The sequence below is a fragment of the Monodelphis domestica genome, chromosome 6 (assembly GCF_027887165.1).
Source record: "Monodelphis domestica isolate mMonDom1 chromosome 6, mMonDom1.pri, whole genome shotgun sequence".
Classification (NCBI taxonomy): Eukaryota; Metazoa; Chordata; class Mammalia; order Didelphimorphia; family Didelphidae; genus Monodelphis; species Monodelphis domestica.
In genome coordinates this window covers 303,769,507-303,796,577 of record NC_077232.1, presented here as the reverse complement: position 1 = coordinate 303,796,577, position 27,071 = coordinate 303,769,507, and the positions used below count along the sequence as shown (strand labels likewise).

General features: G+C 45.3%; 1 protein-coding gene across 1 annotated transcript in view; it reads right to left on the bottom strand.

Annotated features, from left to right (window-relative positions):
* Positions 1–20,943, bottom strand: part of FGF2 (fibroblast growth factor 2) — a 59,072-nt gene extending 38,129 nt beyond the window's left edge. Inside the window, exon 1 of the mRNA NM_001033976.2 lies at positions 20,735–20,943. Coding sequence (NP_001029148.1) covers positions 20,735–20,915 — 181 coding nt within the window. The 5' untranslated portion in view covers positions 20,916–20,943. The remainder of the gene's footprint in view (positions 1–20,734) is intronic.
* Between the last annotated feature and the right edge of the window lie 6,128 nt (positions 20,944–27,071).

Genomic DNA, 27,071 nt, shown 5'->3' with positions numbered 1-27,071 from the left:
AGCAACAAACGTTTGAATACAAATTACATTCTGCCCTACCCCCCCCCCCACACACACCCATCTTTCTCATTCCAGCCATCCTCAGGACCAGTGTCCTCTCTGACTCTCCTTATTCCACTTCTAATGTACAGTATTATCCTAGAAACAGAAGTCAGCCGGAACAATGGAGAAACATCTCTAAGTTTTCACTTGCTTTCAAAGTCTACTTCAATCTAGAAACTTGGCAGCAGAATAACCAGAATAACCATGGGCAGTTTTTTAAAAACCTTTAAAAAATAGGGGAAGTCACTAAGCAAGGCAAGCAACAAATATTGTCATATTCATTCGTTAGTATTGTCCATGGCACCACTGGATGTCAGTCAAGAGCTGGCTTTGAACTTTACTTGTCTACTCTCTATCTGAATGACTTTGGGTAAGTCACTTCCTTCCCCTGTAGGCCTCACTTTCTCAACTAAAAAAAAAAGGGGGGGGATCAGGCCAAGTGTGTCCATCTCTACATTCTGTGCCATAATAAATCGGCAACATCATTTCAGAGGCAACATCCTTACAGAGTATGTCTGCAACCTCTAAAGAATTTCCATTGGAAATAGAACAGAAGGTCTTGATAGCAAGAATTTTAAAATCAGATTTAGAAGGATCCTGTATTCATTTCTGTAAGTACTCACTACTTACTATTTTGCTGGTGATGCAGTGAGCCTAGAATTATGAAGATTCAGACTTGAATCCAGTCTCAGACATTTCCTAGCTGTGTGACCCTAAACAACTCCCTCAGTTTGCTTCCATTTCTTCAACTGCAAAAAGGAGATAATAGCCCCTCTTGCAATTTTAAACTTTTTGGCTTGTTTCTCTAGCCTAGGGGAAGTTAGAGAAAAGTTTCTCTTGTCTGAACTGGGTTCTTCTTTAGCCTTCTGGGAAATTATTGGGTTTCTTTAGGCACTGTCTTGTTACTCAAAACAATACCTGGGGGCAGCTGGGTAGCTCAAGGTATTGAGAGCCAGGCCTAGAAATGGGAGATCCTAGGTTCCAATCTGACCTCAGACACTTCCCAGCTGTGTGACCCTGGGCAAGTCACTTGACCCCCATTGCCTAGCCCTTACCGCTCTTCTGCCTTGGAGCCAATACACAGTATTGACTCCAAGACGGAAGGTGAGGGTTAAAAAAAAAAAGCAATACCTTTCTTAGCAACTCTCTTGGCTGAACGGGAAATAAGTGGGAGCTCTACATTCTAAGGGAGTTTCCTTTTGAGAATCTTCTAATAGTTATTTTGCATCAAGTGGATGGCAGTACAGCAGGCAGAACAGAGGATGAGAAGTCAGGAAAACCCAAGTTCAAATCTTGTCTCAGATATTTGGAGGCTGTATGACTCAGGTCACTTAGCCTCTGTTAACCTCAGTTTCCTCATCTATAAAATGGAAATAATAACAGCACCTACCTCACAGAGCTAATGTGGGGATCCAATGCAAAAATACTTGTAACTGTGCTTAGTACATAGTAGCTGCCTTAGAAATGTCTATGCCTAGCACTGTGCTTGGGCCAACAGAGGATCCAAAAAAGATCTGTCCTGTGATCTCAAAAGAATGTAGCATTTGAACACCAACACTAGAAAGGACAATGGAGAACAAAATTCATTAAGTACTAAAATGGGATATAGACAAAGCAAACCTATGAAGAAGGGTTGAGATTGACATCCATGAGGGCCTAAAAAGCAGGAAAAACTTCAGAGAAAAGGGCAGATAGCCCTCAAAGCAAGACACTGACCTACTCTCTTACCATAAAGCCCACCCATATAATGGAAGTATCTAAAATACAGATCTTAAAGCAAAATGTGGCTTGCCCACCTGATTAAAATGGGAGAAATACTAGCAACAGTGTCAATGAAAATGAAAGAGAATAAAACAATTCTGTGTTAGGCTACAAGCAACACATGCAGGATACTTCTCAAGGAACAAAAAAATCATTCTGCATAATTCAATGATAAATTTGTTCTACCTGAAAGAGTAACTGCTTTTCATACAACTTAAAACCAAAATTACTTCCACATAAGATTTCCAAAGTTATATGATCCCAAGAACCTAAACTATTTGTAAGTTGGAGAGTTCCAAATTTCTTTGTTTACTTCTTCATTTTTCTCCATCTCTGTTTGAGTAGGTCAATGAAACAGACTTAGTTTGGGTACTTTTACACTCTTTGGCTTGTTCCTTCCAAGCTGTGTGACCCTAGGAAAGTCATTTAGCCTCAATTATCTAGCCTTATCACTCTTCTTTCTTGGAACTGATACAAGTATCAGTTCCAAAACAGACAGTAAGGTAACAGAAGGGAGAAAAAAGCAAAGTATGGAAAACAAATCAGGTCTCATAGCCATCATTGACTTCTTGCTGCTGATTCATTAGGCATTTGCTTCCTCTTTGACCAGGTGATAATTCTACCCGAGAATGCACTTAACATATTTATGAACACTGTAAGGATGATATTAGAAAATAAGTATTGTTTTATTAGTTTAGAGATAAGTAAAGTGGCTGCTTGAGAAAGAACAGGAGTTTGAAGCAGAGCTGAGAGAACGTGTCAATTTCAGATGTGACAGTTATAACCATTTTTCTGTGTCAATTACTCTCTGGCAGTTGGGAATTGCTCTCTGGCAGTTGACTGAGACACACTCTCAGAGACTCTCTCTCAGGACTGGCGGAGGTAACATCTTTGCCTCTCTTTGTGGGAAAAACCTGAAGGAGCTCAGTGTTCTACTTTCCCAACTTGGGAAACACTATTGACTATCTATTGCGGTTTTTCATAGATTTTTATAGATTGGTTTATATCTGAGAAGACCAAAGAAAAACCTGGTCTTTGGTTTGGACTCTGAGTCTGTTAAGACTCAGAGTTCTAACTTGATTCTTGTTGAGACTCAACCAACTAGCCTTTGCTACTTTATAATTTGAAGGCAAAGTTAAGATTTATAAGGATAATAGCAGTAGTTTTTATTTAGATAGTATAAATTTGGGTTAGTCAGATAGGGGAGGATTAGTGTAGCCTGTAAAACACAAGAGAAGTGGTTCCTTGAGGAACCAGGGAGTTTATTTGGGTGGATTTAGAATACTTTAGAATTAGAAATCCTTCTTTATCCTTATATATATTAATAACTATTTTATTTTATAATAAGAGTCTCCTTAGCATCCTTGCACCTGGCCCTGAAGGGAAGTTCACATTTGAAATTCACTTCATCACTGAAGATACTTTTGATTACCTCTGTCAAAAATACCCGAACTGTTTTGAACCTGTATTGAACAGTTTTTCCATATAAATATTTTATTTTTATAACTCACCAATTTATTTTTACACCACTGAGTCCACACTGAAAATAGAACAGAGTCCAGATCTGCCTACTGTACCTTGAGAGTAGTGCTCCCACATAATTGCTAGGATTTAACTGATGCTGAGATCAGTTTCACTGCTTTGGACATACAGGATGATCTCCATCCCTGGCCTTCCTTTTGTTTCTCTTTAAGAACAGATACATCACTGGTGCAGTCCATCCAAACTCTAGCTCCAAAAGATCACCTTTCCCCTTCCATTGTACTGTCCTGTGGTCATTTTTGCAATAAACTCTTTTCTTGGTTTTTCATCTTCATTTTCTTCTTCAGTGGTTTAAGGCAAACAGAGCTTAGGTGACTTGCCCAGAGTCACACAGCTATTAAATATATCTGAGCCTGAATTTGAACTCAGGTCTTCCTGATCCCAGGTCCAGTGCTCTATCCACTGAGCCATCAAGCTGTGCCTTGGCACATAGCGAGTGCTTAATAAGAGGTTATTGATTGAGAGCCAGGCCTAGAGATGGAAGGTCCTAGGTTCAAATCTGGCCTCAGACACGTCCTAGCTGTGTGACCCTGGGAAAGTCACTTGACCCCCACTGCCCAGCCCTTACCACTCTTCTGCCTTGGAGCCGATACACAGTATTGACTCCAAGATGGAAGGTAAGGGTCTAAAAAAAATGGTTATTGAGTGAGAGGATGCTCCTCAATTGGGAAACAGCTCAACAGACCACTGTAGGTTATGATTGTGATAGAATATTACTGTGCCATAAAAAACAATTAGTAAAACCTGGAAAGAACTACAAGGGATGATGAACAGTGAAAAGAGGAGAACCACGAGAACATTATACACAGTTACAGAATTAAATCTGAGAGAATAAACTGTGTTACCTGCTGAGAGTGAATGGGAAGGTGAAAACATGGAAGACTTAATTTGCATGAACATGTCAGTCTCCTGGATGACACCTTCGGTGATGCAGGGAGGGTGGGGAGGAGCCAGGGCACTTGTGGCTGGGATTTACTATGTAGACATGAAGAAAAGTAGTTAAACATAGAAGAGATTTGTGATTACATGTATGCAGTCTTCTTTTTCTTTGTATATGAAAATGCCTATTGTATTTGCTTTTGTAAAATTTGAAATAAATTAAGGTTTCTTTTATATGTTTTTATGTCATGTGGAGACAAGGTAATAAAAAAACTTCTAATATGTTAAGATTGATTTTGTTTCTTCCTTTGAGTCTTGTCTTCTATGGGATGGCCTTCCTGATTTCTATTAGAGAATTTCTTCCTTCAAATTTCACTGTGTTAATTTCTCGGTATAAATACTGGATTCTCCTTCCAGTAGAACCAACCCTTTGAGGGCAGAGATTTTTTTCCCTTGTCCTTGTATTCTACTTGCTTAGGATACTCACTTTTATATCTCTTTTACCAAGGAGATAAACATGCTAAGAATGAAGCCTGGGGGCTGAGTCAGAAATCTTCTACTTGTTAATACCTAGTGGCTGTCTTCTGACAAAAGGCAAGATCTATGAATAAGGATGTGGGAGTGAGCAGAGCCCCTTGGCCTGCGAATTGGGAGAGAACTCTCAGGAGGCTGGAGGGAGCCAGCAAAGAGGGGAAGTTGGCATGACTGGGGTCACGAAGAGTAGGACAGAACGAAATGTACGTGTAGATGTGTGTACACATGCATATAAATGGTATACATTTCCATGACAACACGAAAAAGACCCATGTGTGCCAAGTGTTTGCAGAGCCCTTCTTTGTGAGAAGTTGGTATTGTCCAAAGACTTGAAAGAGATTAGGGAGCAGCTCAACAAGATGGCAGCCGAATGCAGCCCAATATCGCCGTGCTGTCCAGTACTTCGTCAAGTAGGGTATAGACACATCAGAAGCAGCGGGGTATAAGGAGATGACCCCCAAGTCAAGAAGACCCAGATTCTTCTCCCAATCCTTCCTGGTTATTCGCCTCTAATTTTCTATGTAAATGCATTCGTGTTTATTGATAGATGTGTGTGTGTAGCTGGGTAATGTGGAATTGTAAACTGGCTCACCTATTCTGGAAAGCTGTCCAGAAACTCTGACTACTAACTAAGCTTACATAGCCCAAAGATCAAAGAGAGGCAAAGGACTCTCATGCACAAAAATCTAGGGAGCAGCGCCTCTGTTACAGCAAACAATGACAATAAAGTGGGTGCTCTGGAAAGAGGAGTTTGGGGAGCTGAGAGTAGTCTGTTGAGAGCTGACATGACTAAGTTCATTTGGTTAGGGTGCCTCAGCTCAAGATCAATTTGCATTACGCTGTTTTTCTTCAGTACGTCCCTTGTTGCTATTCAATTGTCCCGTGACCCCATTTAGGGTTTTCTCGGGAGAGATACTAGAGTGGTTTGCCATTTCCTTCTCCAGTTCACTTTACAGATGAGAAACGGAGGCAGAGTTAAGTGACTAGCCCAGGGTCACACAGCTAGTAACTGTCTGAGGCCAGATTTGGTCTCACAAAGCTGAGTCTTGCTGACTCCATGCTCAGTGTCCTTGTTTGATTGATGAGAAAGGTACAATTGGCCTCAGAGACGATGGGAAGGGTTTTCCAGGGCAGCTAGATGGTATAGTGAACAGAGGATTAGAGCCAGAGTCAGAACACCTTAGTCACTTACTCTGTCAATGACCCTGGGCAAGTCCCTTAGTTTTTATCTGCCTCCTTTTTTTTTTTTGTAAAGTGGGGATAGCGCCTACCTCCCCGGGTCATCATGAAGATTACAAGGAATAATACTTGTAAAATGTTTTACAAACCTTAAGGCTCTATAGCAATGCTAGCAATTATGAGGAAAGAAAAGCTTCACCATGTGTACGTGTGTGCGTTTACTACTATTCTCTGGAAAGAAAAGCCGGGTTCAGGGGAGATGCCTGGCCCTGGAGTGGTGGCAGAAGGAGGAAGACTGATCCTTTAATATCAGTGATAGCAAGGAAGGAGAAGCCGAGGTGTTGGGTAGGACCCGGGGCTAGACTGTAGATGGCCACCAGGGTGTCGGGCATCGATGGGGAAATGGAGGTAGCACAAGGTCAGGGTATGATAAAAACCGAAGCTGTCACCATCCGAGGACACTGGAGGAGCTCAGGGAGCGTTCCTGTCCTCCTCTTTAAGTGAACCAAGCAGCTCAGAGGTGAACCGGTCAGGGCACCCAGGGGCATCTGTGCCCCGACAGAAACAAAAGGACCAGTTCTCATCTACACCAAAATTGAGACAGAACCGCTCGTGCCAAAAGACTCCCTGTGCATTAGTCGTTAAACTGGAAGCCTGCTGCTGCCTCCTGGAATAGGCACTGCTCTGCTCCAGCTAGAAGCATGTGCAGGGAACGTTGGCGCCCCAGAGTGGGGTTCTTGGGAAGCCAGCTGGATTTCTATGACCCTTCTCCTAGATTAGAGGGGCTCAGCCGGCACTGGTGACGGGGCTGAATGAGCAAAGCAAGGCAGAGGTGACCTGGGGGAGTCATTGAGACACAGGACAGGGAAGGGAAGAACTGACGTCAGCCCAGCTAACGATGGGCCACCACCATGACGCCTGTCAGTTTCTCAGGAAACAAATACAGCTCTTGTAGGGCAAGCTTTGTTTTTTCCCCAAAAGTTTACCCAAACATCCCTGAGTGGTTGATCTGTGGAGGGAACCATACAAGGAGTTGAGGCTCCCAATAGGGGCTTGTTCCTGCCTGAGGAGATGAATGGCTTTAATTATGTTGGCCAATTCCAAAGCTCCTCTCCTGGGAACAGCAGGCAGGCCAGTCTCATTTATTACATCAGACAGTGTACAGCAGATGTGCCAACCCTTCCTGGGGGCACGCTAATTAATTCAGTTAGCAGTTCCATTAAACTAGCCAGAGGACCTGGGTTCAAATTTGAGCTCTAAGGCTTCTATTTGTGTGACCTTGGGTACATTTAGCCCCCGAACCTCAGTTTCCTTATCTGTAAAATGAGTGGGATGGCCTGAGGCATGTTCCTGTGATCTGTTAGCTTTCTTACAGAGCTGCACCCTAGTCCAAAAAAGGATCCAAGGGGAATATGGATGGAAGAAGAGTTTGAAAACTGTGAGTACCAAATGAGTAGCATCATCTTTGCCTGGCATTTGGAGCCTCTTTGGTCTGGCTTCATTCCACCTCTTTGCTGTACTCCATCACCCTCCCCCTTCTCATATGCTTTTTATCTGATCCTCTTTACCTGCCTCTTGACTGGCATCTCCATCACACTCCTCCTCGGGGTAGCTTTCTGTCTTTTCTATGTTGTCATTCTCCTTAGATTGTAAGCTACTTGATGGAGACGACGACTGTCTTTCTTGTGCTTGTATTCCCAGCCCTTGCCACAGTGCCTGGCACAGAGTAGGCAGTTACTAAGTATTTACTGACTGACTGATGGATCAGCACGGTAGACCAGGAACTGTTCTCAGCCTGGAATGCACTTCCTCCTCCTTATTACCACCTTTCTGAATCCTGCCGCAAGGCTCAGCTCAGCTGGCATGTCCTCCATGAAAGCCTTGCTGGTACTCACTCTGACCGCTCTCGTCCCCCAGCACTCAGTAACAGCTTCCCAGAACTCTCTGGCTTCTCTCATCCTTGTCACCATCACGTCCGTACTTGTCTATTCAGGCTGCATCCCCCAGTAGAATGTAGGTTCCTGGGGGGCAGGGATGTTTCATTTTTTATCTGCACATCCCCAGCACAGTCCCTGGCACATGGAGTGTGGCCATGAGGCATCACAGTGCAGAGTGGTGAACACCTTTGGACAGTCTCTGCCTCTCTTCAATCCACCTCCCTCATGATATCTGTCATTGGACCTCTGAAAATGAAGGATGAACAACTGGACCATGAATGAAGAGTTCGCATCCTGCCTTTTGAGTGGTGTAGACCTTCAGGAAATCATTGACCCTCTCTCAGACACTTTCCTCATCTGGAAAATGAAGGAGGTGGGCAGCCAGGTGGCGTGGTGGATAGAATACCCAGTCTGGCGTCAGGGAGACTCCTCTTCCTGAGTGTAAATGTAGTCTCAGGTATTTTCTAGCTGTGTGACCTTGGGCAAGTCACTTTATCCTGTTTGCCTCCATTTCCTCATCTGTCAAATGAGCTCGGGAAGGAAAGAGCAAGCTGCTCCAGTAGCTTTACCAAGAAAACCTCAAATGGGGACATGAAGGGAGTTGATTAGATGGCCTCTCAGGTCTCTCCTGCCTCCTCCTGTATGACTGACAAATCTCTGTCACATTGCTTTCGATTCTGTATATGAAGGATCACACAGCTGGGGAGGTTTATTAAAGTGAGAAGTCTCACTTTCCAGTTAACCCTTTACTTTCCAGTGAACCGTTACTGGGAAGAGTAAAGTAAAAAGTCAGAGATAGCACAGCAATGAAGAGAAGGCCAGCTTCTGCTAGGAAGCCCTGGATTCAAATTCTGCCACGAGCAGGGACCACCTGAGTCTATGACAGGGAACCTCAAAGTCTCAAGGTTGGCTGGGCTAATATGAATATAAATCAGAGTTCTGGACCCAAAACAAAAGACTGAGCAGTTGTTTCTGAGAAGTCCATAGGTGGGAATCACACAGGTCTTGTGTTAATAAACTGACAACAGATGGGTCTGGGCCCTGCAGCTGCGCCAAGCTGAACTCTTGAATTATTTAAACATGGCAGCCAGCAAACAATCCAGGAAGACAGGAAAGGCCACTAGACTTCACCATTGTTTGAACTTTTATAAGCAAAACAAAGGCACTTCAGGGTGTGGCACAGGAAACCTGCCAAGTGACTTCAGCTAAGAAATGGCACCCAAGATGGGGCGGTCTCTGACACACCCATCGTGCTGCTCCACGGCTGGGCTGACTGCCCAAAGTGGGGGGCGAGGGCTTCCCAATTCCCGACAGTGTTCACCTTACACACCACATATGATAAGCGCACACGCACGCACACGCCAAACTGCATGTACTTCTCCAGACCTCTCTCTGGACACGAGCATGTTTGTTTAGACATGCCTATATTTCTGGGTGTGTCTGTGCATGATCTGTACATGAAGTGGACATGTTTACACCCAGAGGAATATATGTGTATGTAAGCAACGTATTTGGCTTTTTGGTGGGATAGTTACCGAACTGGCGTTTGGGATGGCCAGGTGGTGCAGTGGATAGAACGCTAGGTTCTAGAGTAAAGCGCCACTCCAACCTCAGACACTCAGGTCTGCATGACCCTGGGCAAGTCACTGGCCCTGTTCGCCTCCGTTTCCTCATCTGTCAAATGAACCGGAGAAGAAAACAGCAAACCACTGCAGCCTCTTTGCCTAGGACACCCCATGCAACTGAAGGCAGGCACACCCCCCAAACACACGTGTACACACACATCCACACACTGTCGCTGATGTCATTGCACTCGGGTCTCCTCGGCTCCAGGCCCCTTTAGAACAAGGCGAACCCCGCTTGGGAGATCCGAGTAGGGGCTGGGGAGGACGGAAGGGCTCAGCCGGGCGAGCCGTCCTGCTGATCTGCGAGGGGGAACACGCAGGGAAAGCCATCATCACAGGGGGGCTCCTGGAGGACCACTTGGGAATGTCGGGAGGAGATCCTGAAAAACAGAGTCTAATGCGAAAGACACTGAAAGATTTGGACCCAGCCCTCTGGCTTCCAGCGGGAGAGCTTTCCTCCAGGCCCTGGCTGCGCCTGTTCTCCTCTGTCCGCCTCCTCTACGTCTCCTTCGCTCTCCACTCGGACAAAGGAGTTTCTGCATGCATGCAGGCGTGCGTGTGCAGATTTAGGGCAGCTCGGTGGCTCAGAGAGCCCTGGACCTGAAGTCCGGCAAGACCTGCATTTAAATCCTATGTTGGGCACTTACTAGCTGTGTGACCCTGGACAAGTCACCTCACTGTTCACATCATCTATAAAGTGAGCGCTTCAGTGCCTCTGCCAAGAAAACCCTCAAGTAGAGTCACAAAGAGTTGGACAGGACTGCAATGGCTGAACATTTACTAGGAGGCACTCTACAGATCTGCCCTCGAAGGGCTGACTTGCCTTCTAATGAAAGAAGGTACTTGTAAGGGAGCTAAAAGGTGGGTGAGGAAGGCCGATAAAGATTGAGAAAGATGAGGCGTTTGGACAGGGATGAAGTCCTGGCTGGCCCCGACCTGCAGCTCCATCCTCCCCACTCACACCAAGCTGGGGCACTCGGACGACATCTGCCGCCAGAGCACCCTGCCCCACCGTCTCCGCCGCCGTTCCCTCCATCATTGCCTCCCTTGCTTTGATGGCTCTCTCAATGCAGACCTCCCTGAGCTCCAGAGCAGCCCGAAGCCATTTCGCCCTCGTCTCTGCTGAGACCTATCGGGGCAGCTCTCTGAAGCAGAGCCCTCCAGCGCCTGCTTTGTCCCCTCCATCAGAGGAGACAACGTGGCTCGCTGCTGCGTGCTCCACGGGGCTGATAGGGGGTCCGATGCTGCCACTGCCACTGTAAACCTCAAAAATTACGTGAACTTCATGAATCTGGAGCTGCAGTACAAGCTGGACCATTAGACTTTTCTCTGCATGACCTGAACCCAGGAGATAAAGTTTATATCAAGAATTTCAAGCGAACTGGAGCAACTGAACCTTCATGGGAAGGACCATTCCAAATATTATTAACTACTCCAACATCTATAAAGATTGGAGAAAGAGACTCTTGGATTCACTGCTCACATGTGAAGAAAGCATCTTCTGCTGAGACTGATTGACTCTATCCTATCATATGAATTGTGACTCTATCTTATCATATGAATTGGAGATAATAATCCATAGACAAATGGATGTTTTTTTTCAAGAATATATTGAATTACTGATTTTTTTTCCTTATTTTTTCTTATTTCTTTTTATTTTTTGATCAGAATATTTGATTTTTTTCTCATTTTTTTGTACTGAAGGTACACATAATTAATATTAATATTATTTTTTTCCCTGCAGTAATACAAGTTAATATATATACTCTTGCTATAATATCAACATATGCCTAAAAGCTTTAAACTATGGGAACCTGCCATTTATTGATAAAATATTATAGGACTGTGATTAATGTTTGTGTCTGATTCCAGGAAAAGGGATAAAAACAAGGAGCACAGACTAAACCTGAATAGTGTCAATAGAGCACACATGAAATATTAAAGTGAGACTCAAGGTTGCGACGCTTAACTTATGTTTAAGTCGTAGGACTTCCTTGTATCTACACTCCTTTTGAAGTACTCAAACAAGTACAAAGCTTGACTATCATGCTGGCTCCCTATATCTCTGAAAAAAAAAAATCAGACGAGGGAATGACATTTCCCCATCAAAATAGAATTCTAATTCTTTCCTTCTTATATTATGGCAACTTCCTGTAGTCTTGGCTACAAATGGCTAAGTGAAATATTACTGTATTCTGTCCTACATACTTGTGGGATAGAAATTACTTTAAACTGGACCTATACAAGGCCTATTTTGAATTTTTCTTATGTTTTTGATTATTTTTCTATTCTTTTGATAATTGACACATACACCCCCATAACTGAACATTGCATTCTGAGCTAAACTTGATATTTTTTTTTTAATACTTACTTCAGGGGGGATTGTATTTTAATTTAAAATCTAAGAATTTTTGAATTTTTTTTGTTTGAGATTGTATTTTTATAAAAATCCAAGACTTTTGTTTAAGATTTTACTGTTATAAAAAATTTTCAAAGATTTTGATTTTGTTCGAGAAAAGATCTTCAAGAAAGAAGCTTGAAACTTTTATATCCAGAGAATGAACTGTTGCAGAAAGATGCCAAAAACCTACACTTCATCAAGAAGATCAAGAATGAACTTTGGATGTGATTGATTGGACTGAACTTTTGATTGAACATTTATTGTAACATTTATGCCAAAAGGGACTGCCCCTAATTTGGTTTTCTGTCAATGCGCCTAGCAAACATTGGTTTTGCTTTCTTTTCTTTTCTATTTCCTCTCTCACTATTCTAATTTCTCCTAGAAAATTGAATATTTCTTTAGTTAGAAGTGAATTTAGAACTACAAAATGATTATGTTAAATGATCAATGGGGAGACTAGTCTCCCAATGATCATCAGGGGGGATTGTAAACCTCAAAATTCCTTAGACTTATAAATGTTGGAAATTTCACCATTGGGATATTTCATACTTGGAAAATTTCTTACTGATAGTCTATTGGAATGGGAACTCCATTGGCATGGGAGGTTCCTTCTCTTCCCTTCTTAAGATTACTTTAGGACAGAAACCCTTTGCTGAACAATGGAAAGGACTTTGACCTATGCTTAAGCATAGAACAGGAATTTCTTTGAGTCTTGATTGATTTTAGAATTGATACAATGGAGATACTTGGAATAAATCTCCACCCTATTCAGTCCTAACAGGATTGAGTAAGGGCTGCAGCCTAGATCAAAATTTAATTATTTCAATCTCTACCATACTCAAGTTAACAGGATTTAGAAAGGGCTGTAGCAAAGGAGTATAGATTTAATCATTTGAAAATATGACCTTCAACAGACATGTGCAAAAGCCAGAAACCTCTGGGCGGTCCTGGGTTAAGCAAGAGCCTCCATTGACAGGGAAATTGATGAAGAGTGATTGGTAGATGTGAGGACTGAGGGGAGGCAACTTGGATGGTGTCCTTAAAGATAGGAGGGTCTGGAGACTGGGGAGAGGATTGAGTTTGGTCGGTGTGGTTCCTGGGCTCTGAGGGAGCTTGCTCTGAAGGAAGCTGAAAGTGGGGGCCTCTGAGACTGTTTCTCCATTTTGGACACGTGAGTGAAAGGGACTGATCTCTTTTCTTTGCCCCAGCTATCTAAGGGCTTGGGCCTTTTGGCCCAGCCTAAACAGAGGGGGTATTTAAGCCCTATTCCCTTCTCTCCCCTTTCTCTCTATATATATATCTCTAATTCCTTTCTTGCTCCTATTGTAATTAAACTCCAAAAAGGGTGACGGCTGACTTGAGTTTTTCATTTAGGAATTACATAGCTGATTCCTTGGCGACCTTAAATTAATATATATCAGTCTTTTAAAGTGATTCCCTTGTAACACCACCATCGGGGCCGAGAGATCGTTCTGCTCGCAGGCTGGTGTGCCACTGGCACCAAGGCTGGCGTCAATTGCAAGCCCCCATGGGGACCCTGGTGGAGACCCGGCAGAAAGGCAGTGTGCATGCTAAGTAACGCCCATCTGGACCCCCTGGTATGTGGGGGAGGGCACAGAGGAAGGAGGATCTCTGAGCCCCAGGAAGACAGAGCTGCCCTGGAGAGAGTGCGAGGAACGTAGCTGCCCAGGTCTGACGGGACCAAGGCACGGACAATCGCTGCTGAGGCTCTCCGGTTAGAAGACTTGTGAACAAAGCTCCGGTGTTCTGCTTTCTGTCTTCTTTCTGCTCTCCCAGGCTGCCAACCCCTTTGGAACAGAGGCTCTTGAGCTGGGGAGGCGGTCTGGGAGCACTTTTAAAAATAGATTTTGGTACTTTATTGTTATAGAATTGGTTTCCATCATATTTTATTTTCTGGAGAGTCCATAGGCTACTAAACTTCCAAAGGGCCCCGTGGTGGTCTTCAACTAGGGACCCTGCTTTTTTACAAATCTTACAACTGTATGGCCTCAAAGAGCTGACGCTCAGTGCCTTAGTCTTATCAGGCAGCTTAATTCACTGGCTGGTTACAAAGATTAAATGCAGCAACATGTAGAGAAACATTGTCGAAAATATAAATTTGATATTAAAGTATTAAAATATTATACAATGGTCCATGGCATTCTTATTATAGCAGCTTTGATTCCAGGAGGGAAAATACACACACACACACACACACACACCTGTGTATATATATTGTGTGTATATATACATATATTTAAAATGTCTATATTTATATATTCAGTCATTTCAGTCATATCCAGCTTTTTACGATCCCATTTGGGATTTTCCTGGCAAAGATATGGGAACAATTTGCCATTTCCTTTGCCAACTCATTTTCAGATGAGGTAAACAGGTTTAAGTGACTTGCCCAGGGACACACAGCTGTGACGCATCTGAGGTCAGACTTAACTCAAGAAGATGAATCGATTTCTCTGTAAAGGCCTCATATCTCAAATATTGAGAAAACCAAGTCAAATTATAAGAATAGAAGCCATTCTCCAATAGACAAATGGTCAAAGGATATGAACAATCCATTTTCAGAGGAAGAAATCAATATGAATCAATAATCATATGAAAAAATGTTCTAAATCCATCCTGATTAGAGAAATACAAATTAAAACAACTCTGGGGTACCACCTCATACCTATCATATTGACCAATAGTCAGAAAAGGAAAATAATAAATGTGGGAGGAGATGTGGCAAAATTGGGACACTAATGCATTGTTGGTGGAATTGTGAACTCATCCAACCGTTCTGGAGGACAATCTGGAATTATGCTCAAAGGGTTATAAAACTGTACTTACCCTTTGATTCAGTAATGCCACTACTTGGTTTATAGCCCAAAGAGATTTTTTTAAAAGGGGGGAAGGGCCTACTTATACATAAATATTTATAGCTGCTCTTCTTGTGGTGGGAAAGATTTGGAAATTAAAGGGATCCCATCAATTGGGGAATGGCTGCACAAATTATGGTATATGAAAGTGATGGAACACTATTACACGATAAGGAATGATAAACAGAATGATTTCAGAAAGAGCTGGGAAGACCTAGAACCCTACATGAACTGATGCAGAGTGAAATAAGCAGAACCAGGAGAACATTCTACAGAGTAACTGCAGTATTGTGGGACAATCAAATGTAATAGACTTGGCCACTCTCAGCAATACAATGATCCAGGACAATTCAGATGGACTTATCACAAAGAACGCTCTCCACCTCCAGAGAAAGAACTGTGGGAGTCAGAAGCAGATCAAGGCATGCAATTTTTCACTTAAGTTTATTTGGGTGTTTATTTTGAGATTTTGGTTTTATCTAATAGTTCTCTTACAAAAATGAACAATATGGAAATATGTTTTGCATGGTAATACATGTACAGCTCAGATCAAATTGCTTACTCTCTCTGGAAAGGAAGAAGGGAGAGAGGGAGACAATTTGGATCATATAACTTCAGAACACTGATGTGGAAAATTCTTATTATATGTAATTGGCAAAATAAAACATCCTCACAAAAAAATAAATAAATAAATGGATAAATAAATAAGTGAATGAATAAATAAATGAATGAATGAATAGATAGATAGATAGATAGATAGATAGATAGATAGATAGATAGATAGATAGATAAAATAAAGGGGGGGGTTGAATCTTCCTGACCCGAATCCTGCATTCTCTCTGTCGTGGCACCAAGCTGCCCATATATGTGGGTCTGTGATAAATCCTATTAATTTTTTTTAACTCTCCCCTTCCATATTAGAATCAATAGTAAGTATTGGTTCCAAGGCAGAAGAGCAGTAAGGGCTAGGCAATGAGGAACCCAGGATCACACACCTAGGAAGTGTCTGGGGTCAGATTTGAACCCCAGACACCCCCCCCTCTGAGCTTGGCTCTCCATCCACTGAACTCCTAATCCTTTCCATTTGTTTAGAGCATGTTAAATTCAAAGGCAAAGGCTCTAAGTCAGGAGTTGGTCACCTCCAATGGTTTCCTCTGTGCAACTACAATGACAACAACAATAAATCCAATCTCACAGAATCCCTGAGGGAACCCCGGTGAAAGTCCATCATCAGTTTTGCTCTTCTTTGTTCTGTCTTCTTTGGTTGGGGATGAAGAACCGAGTCTCCCATGGGGAGAAAAAGCTCTTCACAGGGGGTCAAATAAGCCATGGAAGACTCCAGCAGAGCTAGTGCGTTTCCCTTGGTTCTGTGAGGGATGGCCACTCAGAAGGAAGCAATTAAAGAGCCCACTAAGAACCAGTACGTGCAAGGAGCTGCTTACAGATAGGACACTGGCTGAGTCAAAGTTCTCCCAGCCAAAGAGGGCAAATGGTCTGTCCCCATTCTCCACCCCACGACTGGAGGTCCTCAGAGAGCCCCACGGGGGGGTTCTGAGTTAGGAGAGGTTCACTTCTGAAGAGGAGGCAAAATCTACAAGCACAGAATACCTACCATCGAAAGCGGGCCAGGCTGGAATTCAGAGGGCATGGGAGGGTGGCACAAAAGACAAATTCAAAGCCACTCCCCCGAAGGATCCCCAAGCCAGACTGGGCTTTCCAAGGCATGAACACATCTTGAAAATGCCCAGGAACTTGGGAATGGTACTGGCCCTAAAGCCAGCAGATTGCTGAGGTATAGACTGCATCTGGCCTGGCAGACCCGGCTCCTTCTGGGCGCCAGGACACGCGTCAGGAGGTCAGGCAGTAGGACATGAGGGCATCAGTCCCCAGGTACCTCCCAGGAGAGGAGCAAAGACCAATCCAGCAAGTCTTACTGACTCCATTTGTTCCTAAACAAGGACATCTGGAACAAATTTCATAGGAAAATGCCCCCTCCCCCCGGTGCGTGCACACACACATCATACACACACACAGAGCACACATCTCATGTACTACCTCTGCCACATGTTTTACGTGCTGCCGGGAAGAAAATGTTCTCTGTTCTGAATGGCTGTATGTGAGCGCAATTTTAGGGCAGAGAATGAGGGCTATGTTTTACATGAATGAACCCCATACACGTTTGGAAGAGATTTGCCAGGAGAGGAGAGGCCACCACTCCCTCCCAGGCTTCCAGAGGCCTCCCCAGGATCTTGTTCTTGGACCTCTTGGACCCCACCCCACCAGAAAGCAGGGCTCTTCAGTCTGGGCTCCCACCCACCATCCCCACCCTCATTCCCACCTTAGAGAGAGGTGAGCTTTGTACTACCTAATCAGGACACCAGTCTACCCATCATGCTTCTGGCCAAACGCCCTTTCCCATTAGAAAGCAACTCCTTGAGGGTAGGGACTAGCTTGCCTCTTGCTTCCCCACAGCTCTACTCAAATGCCTTAAATGCAGGAAACACTTCAGAATGAATCTCTCTCTCTCTCTCTCTCTCTCTCTCTCTCTCTCTCTCTCTCTCTCTCTCTCTCTCTCTCTCTCTCTCTCTCTCTCTCCCTCCCCCCCCTTTTCCCTTTCTTTCTATTTCCTTCTCTCTTTCCCCTTTCTCTCCCCATCTCTTTCTATCTCTCTCCCTCTCTTTCTCCATGTCTTTCTCCAATCTCTCTGCCTCTCCATCTTTCTCTCCCCTTCCCCCTTTCTATTTCCATCTCTCTCCCTCTCTTTCTCTCTCTCCGTAACTCTCCCTCCCTCTTTCTGTTTCTCTCTCCAGGATCTGACTCCTTCTCCATCTCTCTCCCCCGCCCTCTCTCCATCTTCTTCCTCTCACCTGTCTCCCCCCCCCCACCTACCCAAATCCCCCCTTTCTCCATCCCTCCATCTCCTAGCTGACTCAGAAGAACAGATCCAGACAAGGCTGAGCCAGGCCAGCCCCAGCATCAGGTCATATAAGAAGCCTAGCAGCAGTGCTCTGGTCCCCTCTCTTATTTATCACTTCTTGCGTATTATATTCTTATGTTTTACTCGCCTCCGCTGGGCCTCTGTCTCCAAACTCCATGCTTTTCCCTGGCTGTCCCCCAAGCCCTGACTGCTTTCCCTACTCACTTCTGCCTTCTGGCTCTCTTCAAGACACAGCTCAAACTCCAACTTCTCTGGGAGACCGTTGTCGGGTCTCTCCCTCCCCACTGCCTTCCCTGGGCCTCAATTTCCCTCTATCTCTCCCATCAGAAAGGGAGGACTTGTAGAGCAGGTACTGTGTTCCTGCCTTTGGATGTTCAGGGTTACTCAGCACAGACCCTGGCAAATAACAAGAGCCTGATAAATATTTACTGACTGACTGCTGGAGATTCCATTTCCTCCTCTGGGCAGAAAAAAGGATGTTAATAACCTGGGCAACAGCTACTCAGTTGGCTGTTCCTGCAGACCAGCCCGGAAAGGCCCAAATCAAAGCAGACTGTTCTACTCCAAGATATAACCTGGATTTGGCACGTCCTCTTCAGAGCCTCCCTGAGGCCTTCACAAGTCAACCTGCCAGCTCTGCTTGGGGCCTCCGAAGGAGGGAAGTACTGGGAAGTGATCCCAGAGAGGAAAGAGCTCCTTGGATTGGCCTTGGCCAAGCAGAGTTGGCCCTGGGCAAAACCGAAAACGAAGTGTTTATTAAGACTCTCCTGCATGACCCCCCTTGGCCTCCTTCCACCTGTTGGCCCCGTGCCATTCCTATCCTTCCCTCTGGAGAGGCTCAAAGGGGTTGGACTACAAGATCTCCAAGGGGCCCTCCCACTCCATGGAGCATCCCCTATCTCATGTGATTGCTGGTCAAGACCTTGGTGGCCATCCTGTCCAACTCATGCTTGAGTGGGTCTGGAGGTGCCTCCATGCAACCGCGGCCTCTCACAAATGAACAAGGACCTCCCAGCATGCTGGGGACCTTAACTTCTCTTGACATCTCAAGGAAACCAATGGAGTTTATGGGCTACCCAACGGTTATTCATCATTGCTGACAATTAAAATATTATTCCCACCAAGGTCCCAGGGCCTAGCCAATACCAATCTCTGGCCTTCAGCCCTGCTTCTCACCAGCAACAGCAATGACCCTCCTGGCAGTCCTCATCACTGTGCCTTCTCCCTCCCCGGCCCTGACACCATGATATGTGTTGTATCCCCTTAGTGGAACAGGATCCCTCAGCTTGGGCCAAGGGCTGCCTCGTTTTCGTATCTGTACCCCCCCAGTGCCTAGGACAATGTTTGGCCAGTGTCGGGAACTCAATAAAGGTTTGATCTTTGGAAAACAAATTCAAGTCTCATTTTGTATCCAAAGCAGAAAAGTCAAGAGCCAGGGTTTTGATTCAGGTCATGCTACTTAGCAGCTGCGACCTTAAGCAAGTCCTGCTCCCTTTCTGCCCTCAGTTTACCCATCTTACAAAAAGAAGAGGATGACCCCTGAGCTCTCTTCCAGTGTGAAAGTGAAGGGTTTCAGAGGGCAGTGGAAAGAGGGAAAGGGCCGTAGTGACTCATTAAGCTCTCCTGACCCTTGACAGCTCTTTAAGACCCAAGTGATACCTAACTGGCTTGGAAGGTGAGCAGGGAAGCATCACATGGATAAAATAAGAAATGCAGGGCCAAAAAAGGCTCATCTCTGCTGCCTAATAATACCCAAATGCTGGGAGCATGTTCAGCTTTTCTACTTTTGCCAAAACAACAGGAAAGCAGACAGACTGAGAGGGAATGACAGGATTGCTAGCTAACAGGTATTTCTAGTACCTAGCAGTTTTTTTGTTTTGTTTTTCCCAGATTTGCAATACCAGGAAGCAGCTAGATGCCTCACTTGGATTGGAGAGACCTGGGTTCAAATCCTCGGGCTGTAGACACTAGGTGTATGGCCCTGGGCAAGTCACAACCTCTATTTGCCTCAATGCCACTGTAGTATCTTCATCAAGAAAACTCCCTCCCCTTCCCCTCCCCCCCCCCAACAATAGCACTACCAGAAGAGACGGAGCATTTTTTCTCCTTAGACTCGTGTTATCCCTGAGAATTTTCGAACAGATGACTGGTGGCTCCGTTTAAAGGGCCGGGTCCCCCTCGTGCTCCGTCACACCTCTAACATAGTCCATTTCCCTACTCTTTCTGCTTTCAACAATTCCAAAAAGCCTGAGCTAGACATCAACTTCCTAACGGTTGTCTGGCTCAGAAAAGCACGGGGGGGGGGGGGGGGGGGGGGTCGACGCGGCTCAGCCTCGGGATTAAACGCCACGAAGAGAAGAGTTGTGTCTTCCTTTCTTGTGAAAGCTCATCAACTTGGGCATACTTCCCAGGGGCAGCCCACTCCCTAGGGCAGCATCTTTCCCCCTTCCCCAGAGGGGCGATCAGCTGGAAACACTCCGAAGGGCAACAGGTAGTCCGTCCCCTCAGAAGTGGTCCTCTGGAGGCTGCGGTTGCACCCAGGGCTCTAGGGAGTGGGGAACTGGTTTACCAAGGGAAACTAGTCCACACCGCAAAGCAAGCACAAGGGCCGTCTAACTCAGCGGCAGGGAGGAAGGAGGTGGTGAACTTTGAAAACCCCGAGGAGGGTCGGGGAGGAAAGAAAGCGCGCATCCCTCTGGAGCAAAGGGAAATGGAGATGAGTTGGAGAAGTGAATAAGGGAAGAGACAAAACTAAGCCTGGGGAGCGAAGGGGGAGGCCGCCAAGGTCAACAGGAGAAGCAGGAGGAAAGGATGGAGAGGCAGAAAAGCCCGGAATTTGGCAGCCCCAGTGCCAGGACTCCGAGCCAGGGAGTGTTCCTTTAGTGGCTGCGATCCGAAGCAAGTCCTCAGATTACCTAGCTGACAAGAAGGGGATGGGGCCTAGAAGATCCTGAGCTCATCTCGCGGGGGGTCTAGAGGGTAGTGAGGGCCGGGAAAGGGCCAGCGGCAGCAGCACTTACTGTTCGGGTCGCTCTTCTCGCGGATGCCGTCCACACGGCCGTCGGGGTGGATGCGCAGGAAGAAGCCTCCGTTCTTGCAGTACAGCCGCTTGGGGTCCTTGAAGTGGCCCGGGGGAAAGGCGCCCCCGCCGCCTCCGTCCCCGGACAGGGCTGGCAGCGTGGTGATGCTGCCTGCGGCCATGCCAACACTGCTGCCACGGGACGGGCCTGGCGGCGCCGCCGCCGCCTCCGCGGCCCCCCGAGCTGCCGGCCGGAGAGGGGCGCGGCCCCTGCCGCGGCCCCCCAGTCTGGCAGCCAGCTGGTTCCCGTGCAGTCCGCGGCCCCCCAGTCTCCCGCTGCGGCGCTGGTTCCGGGCTCGGCGGGGCTCGGTGGGACCCCGAAGACGCCTGCGGCTTGGAGCACTCACTGCCGAAAGCTCTCCCCGACCGGCCAGCACATTCCCAACGCCACGCTCCCTCGCATTCAGCCTCGCAGTGGCACCCACATGCTGGAGGCACTAGCTAGTGAGCCTCCCCAGACTGCTCGGGTTCCATCACCGCCCCGCCCCGCCCCAAGTCGCGCTCGCCCGGCCTCGGGAGCCACGTGAAACTCGGTCCCGGCGAGCGGCGACACTCCCCCTCCGGCCTCCTCCCGACCCTCCCGTTCGGGCCCGGAAGCTTTCCTTCCTTCTCGGCCTCAGGACGCGAGGCAGCGGACGCCTCGGGCCCGTGCGCTCCTGGCGCTCTCGGTGATCCGACCCCACGCAGTCTGGGCGGGAGGCAAATCTGAGCAGCTGGGCCCGCGCCGGCCCGGGAGAGAGGGAGCGAGGCGCAGAGATGTCCCGGGGCTGGGTGAATGCCCCAAGCCAGCCCGCGGGGCGGCGTCACTTCTCCTCCCTCCCCGCCCCCGCCCCCGCCCCCGGCCCCCCTAGCACTGCCTAGCCTTGCCTTGCCTGGGGCCCAGAGGCCGGGCTCGCTAGGCTGCGCACCGGCTGCAGGAAAGGAACAGCCCTAAGGCTTGGGCAGATTTGACAGGGTAATGCCCCCGGCGCCAGCTTGGAGCACACGGTGTCTGGCCCGGGAGAAACTTTTCCCTGGGCCGGGCCGTCCTGCACTCCGAGAACTTCTGCTGAGGTTCCTTTCCGCCAGCCTTTGCCTCTACGCGCTGTTTCCCCTTCGGTCGTGTCGAGCGCTCTTAATCTTTTGGGGGGGGGGGGGAGGGGAGCGGGAGGAGAGGAGGGGAGAGGGGGAGGGGTCATTCACTCCTGCAATCGGATGAAATCCACTGGCCCTTCTCACATGGACAAAGGAAACCGATGATGCTAAAATAAAGATGTGGCTTTTGCCCATCCAAACTCACAGGCCCCCTTAGAGATCCATAGACCCGAGCCTAAGAAGCCTTGGGCCACACGAGTCTGGATCGAAGTCCTCTGAATTCTACATCCGAGTGGTTTTCCTTGGAAATCAGTCCTAAAATCCCCTGAGTCAAACCGATCTTCTTACACTGAGGCATATCTTTGTTATTTGGTCCTGTTGGATTCTGTTTAACCTCGTTTGGGGTTTTCTTGGCAAAGATATGGGAGTGATTTGCCATTTGCTTCTAGGTTCATTCCTCTAGTTGAGGAAACTGAGGCAAACAGGTAAGTGGCTTGCTCAAGGTAATACTAAAGTTGCAACAGTCCCTCACTAATGAATAAATCAGCCCTGAGCCCCCATCCCATTTTAGTTATTTTTTATTAATTAAATTGGTCCAAAGTAATTCAGCTAGTAAGTGTCCAAGGTCATATTTGAACTCAAGGCTTCCTGACTCCAGGCCCAGTACTTTATCTCCTGCCCAACTGGAGATAGATTGGTGAACAAAATGCTTTGGGCTATGAAGAGATAGGATTATAGAATCTATAGATGGAAAGCACCTCAGAGATCATCTAGTAAGATAGATGCTGTTATTATTTCCATTCTACAGAAGAGGAAACTGAGGCATAGAGAAGAGAAGTGATTTGCCCAATGTCATACAGGGGGTGAGGCCAAAGCCCAGTATTGAGAATCAAGTCTCTTAACTCCACACAAATAGTTCTTTCCACTAGTCCACAGTGACCAAGAGAGAAACAAATTCAAGATCAGATGAAGTTGTAGTGTTTTTAGCTTGGAAAGGAGAGAGAGAAATGTAATGGGTTGAGGGTTAGAAGCCAGCATATCTGAAATATTGTCTAAATGGGGTGCTTACCCCTGTCTCTGCTACTGGCTCTTTATCCATTCTTGCATCTTGGATTCTAAGGCATCAAGGGGTATGTTCTGATATTGCTCATTAATTACTGAAGTTGCAACAATCTCTCACTAATAAATAAATCAACTCTGAGCCTCTATCCCATTTTAGTCATTTTTTATTAAACTGGAAAAACCTTTCCCATCATTTTTAACCATTTGTTTTTCCACATCAAATACTCTATTTTACTAACCTTAAATAAACATCAGAGTTATGGCTAGACTATCTGTTAACAGTATAACCAACACAAAAGACTATAACATATAAGCTATGAGCAAGCTCACAATTAAAGTCACTTTAACCATCATTAAAATCACTGACTTCTCACTTCTAGAATGCTAACCCCACCATTCAGGCCTCTCGGTATACCAATGAACATCTTTGCCCCAAAATTCTCTTCCTGTTTCTTCAAAAGTTAGAAGTGTTAAGACCCAAGTCTATTGGGAAAATCAGTTCCTTTTACTTAGGCAGGTACTTCTTTGTTCTCTCTTCAGCCCTTACTGCTAATAGTTCCTACAGAATGACATCCTCTGACAGACTTCATAAAAAAGGATTAACTGTTACTGTTTGTGATTCCATTGGCTCTTACTGGTTCATTATAACAGTATCTAGAGTATTTTTGTGAGAAGCCTTTGAAGGTGATGTAACAGTTTCAGTCCCTGCAAATCATTTAAGGGCTCATCAAATTCCTATTAATATTACATACAACAAGGGCAGCTAGGTGGCTCAGTATTCTATAATTTTTGTAAAATCCAAGACAAAATTTTTTGAGAAAAATTTCAGGGAAAGCTCACTAACTCCTTGAGTCAAGAAAATGAACTGTTTGGAGAAAGTGCCATAAAGAAACCTACACTGCATCAGAAAATCCAGAATGAACTTTAGGATGTAATTAATTGGACTAAAGGTTGAACACATTTATTCTGAATGTAAACTCTTTTTTTTAATTTTATTTCGTCAATTTAGAACATTTTTCTTTGGTTACAAGAATCATATTCTTTCCCTCCCTCCCCTCCCCCCACCGCTTCCCATAACTGACACATAATTCCACTGAGTCTTACATGTGTCCTTGATCAGAACCTATTTCCACGTTGTTAATGTTTGCACTATGATGATCATTTAGAGTCTGCATCCCCAACCATATCCCCTAGACCCCTGTAATCAAGCAGTTGTTTTTCTTCTGTGTTTCTGCTCCCACAAGTTTTCCTCTGGATGTGGATAGTGTTCTTTCTCGTAGATCCCTCCAAGTTGTTCAGGATCACTGCATTGCCACTAATGGAGAAGGCCATTACACTGAATGTAAACTCTTATGCCAAAGGGGACTGCCCCCTAATTGGCTTTTTGTCAATGCACCTAGCAAATATTGGTTTTGTTCTCTCTCTTTTATTTCCCTCTTATCTCCAACTAGTATAATTTCCTCTTAGAAAGTGTAATATTGTATGCACCTTTAGCTAGAAGATCTTTAGAGGTATAAGCTAATTATATTAAATGCTTCCCTGGGGAGACTAGTCTCTCAAAGAATCACAAGGGGAATTGTGAAGAGTGAATCAAACTCTCTTTGTCTATCAATGAGCAACTTTTAAGTTAATCAATCAAAAACTTAAGTACCCCTACTTAGTACCTTACCAGTCACTAAGGAAGGTACAGGAAGTGATGTGGAAAGAGGACTATAAAAAGTCCTGAACTTCCTGTCCAAGGGACATCTCCTTGAGACTTTCTCTTTTGGAGTTCTTTTTTGGAGTCTCTGCTCCTTGAGCTTCTCCTGCAGAGTTTTTCATTGGAGGATGGCTCCTGGGAGTTTTTGGACTTGGACTTCAACTGGGAGCTTTGGGCTTTTCAACTGGAATTTTTAGCTTCGGGACTTCAACTTTCAGCTTTGGAGCTTCTTGGAGTCAGGACTTTCTTGTTCAATTCACTGCTGTCTCAGTGAGCTTAGTTCATGAGGATTTTTCTGCTTTGGGATCTCATCCTGAATCCTGTCTAGCTTGCTGGTGAGTGACTAGGATTCCCACGTGGAAATTGGAACTCTGGGAATGAGCTTCATTTCATCAGATTAGCATTTAGGGTAAACTAGACAGTCTCCTTATCTCTTTCCCTTCCACATTTCTCTCTTTTTACTAATATTCCAATTAAACAAAATTGTTAAAAGCTGCTAACAGTTTTCCTGACCTAAGGAATTGATGACCACTTTTTTATAACTCTTTTTACTTAGTCAAAATACCAATTTAACCATTATAGAATAGTATAGCCAGGAGACAAAAGGTCCCAGGTGCAAATCTAGCATCAGATAGTTCCTAGCTATGTGAACCTGGGCAAGTTACTTGACCCCAGTTGTCTTGCCCTTACCTCCCTTCTTTCTTAGAATTGATGCTTTGTATTATCAACCTGAAAAAACACAGAACCACCAAAGTAGTTATAGTAGAACATGTCTTCAATCAGGAGAAGGGAGACAATGCTCTTATGACACAGTGCCCACACTCTGGGATTCTGGGAACACTGTCTCCAGGAAAGACACCAATAGCCAGAATCTCCTCTGAATTAAAGAACTTGTGAGTATATTTATATATTCTGGAGTTGAGCCAAGGAGGAACAACTGACTGTTTCTTGGAGGCTTGGGAAAGAGGTTGTAGCCAGAGGCTGGAACACCCAGGAGGACCAGATACAAAGAAGGAGACTAAGAAGTCAAAAAACCTTAAGATTTTACTCTGTCCAAAGTGTACTCAAAGGGTGCTGGATGGCTTATTGTTCAATTTGGGACGAGGGCCAGTCCCAGATTTTTTCTTAAAGGCAAATTCCCCAAGACAAGGGTAAATGTGGGGGTTTAGAAGACAAGGCTATCATTACTGATCCAAAGACAGAAGGTAAGGGCTTTAACAACAACAACAACAACACTATTGCATACAACAGAATACAAATCACCACGGAGAGAGCATTCCTAAAGCACTTTTTGGGTCCCAGACAATGTGCTAAGCTCTGTAGTGCAACTGAAAGCAAAGAAGAAAGATCATTCCTGCCTTCAAGGAGCTTACAGCCTAGTGAGGGAAGAGAAAAGGAAGCTGAAAAATATTGGGGGTGGGGGTGGGGGGACAGTTAAGGAACTTACCCATGAAGGCGTGGGTTAGTTTTGTACAGAGGTATTCTGGGATGTCACAGACTGGGTCATTCTTTTGAAGAAGGAATATTATTAGAGCTGACAGGTATGAATAATAAATGTGATTACACTATAAGCATAACTCAGCAGATAGGTTTAAGGACTCACAGAGGTGGGCACCTCCTCTGTAATGAATAATTCTGGAGAGATTCCAAGAGCAATAAAAGGTTGTGACTTGTCTATGGTCACATAGAAGGTCAAAGGCAGGATCTGAACCCAAGTCTTCCTGGCTCTGAGGGCTCCTCTATGCCCTGATGGCTATTATCTTCTCTGCTCCCACTCTTAAACACCACTTTGGTCCAATAGGAATCACTGGGCTATGTGGGACAAGCAGAAGAGGTTACATTCACATCACAATCTGCAAAGCAACGTTACATATAAAGTGTAAAAACAAAAAAGAAACTGTCTGGCTACATGAGGTGAATGGTTGTGTTTTTTGTGACCTCCACCTTTCTAGCTATCTATCTGAAGGAAAGACCTCTTACTCAAAGAATCTTCAACTCGGTGTCAGTGTGCCAAAGGGACTCCCCAAGTCAGTGTTACAAGGGTTATAGCCATGAAGTAGATGCAAAGTATAGCAGCAGGCAGTCTCCTTTTATCCTAGTCCCAAAGGCAAAGATGGTCTCTCCCCTCATTCACCATTAGCTGGTTACTTGAGTTACAATCTTATCTCCAAAACTAGCCAAAGGGAGCACAATTTACAAAACCAGCATCCTATTGATTCAAGTGAGTTTTAACTAATCAAAACAAGGACTGTTTCAATTCTATCTATCTGAAATGTGGCTTAAATTGGCAACATGAAACAACTCAATTTTTTTACTCCATTATAGGGGATTATGAGAAGAGTCCGCCATCTTGTCAGGATCTATTCCATACTCTATCTATCTACCTGTCCATCCATCATCCATCTATCCATCCATCCATCCATCTATCTATCCATCCATCCAT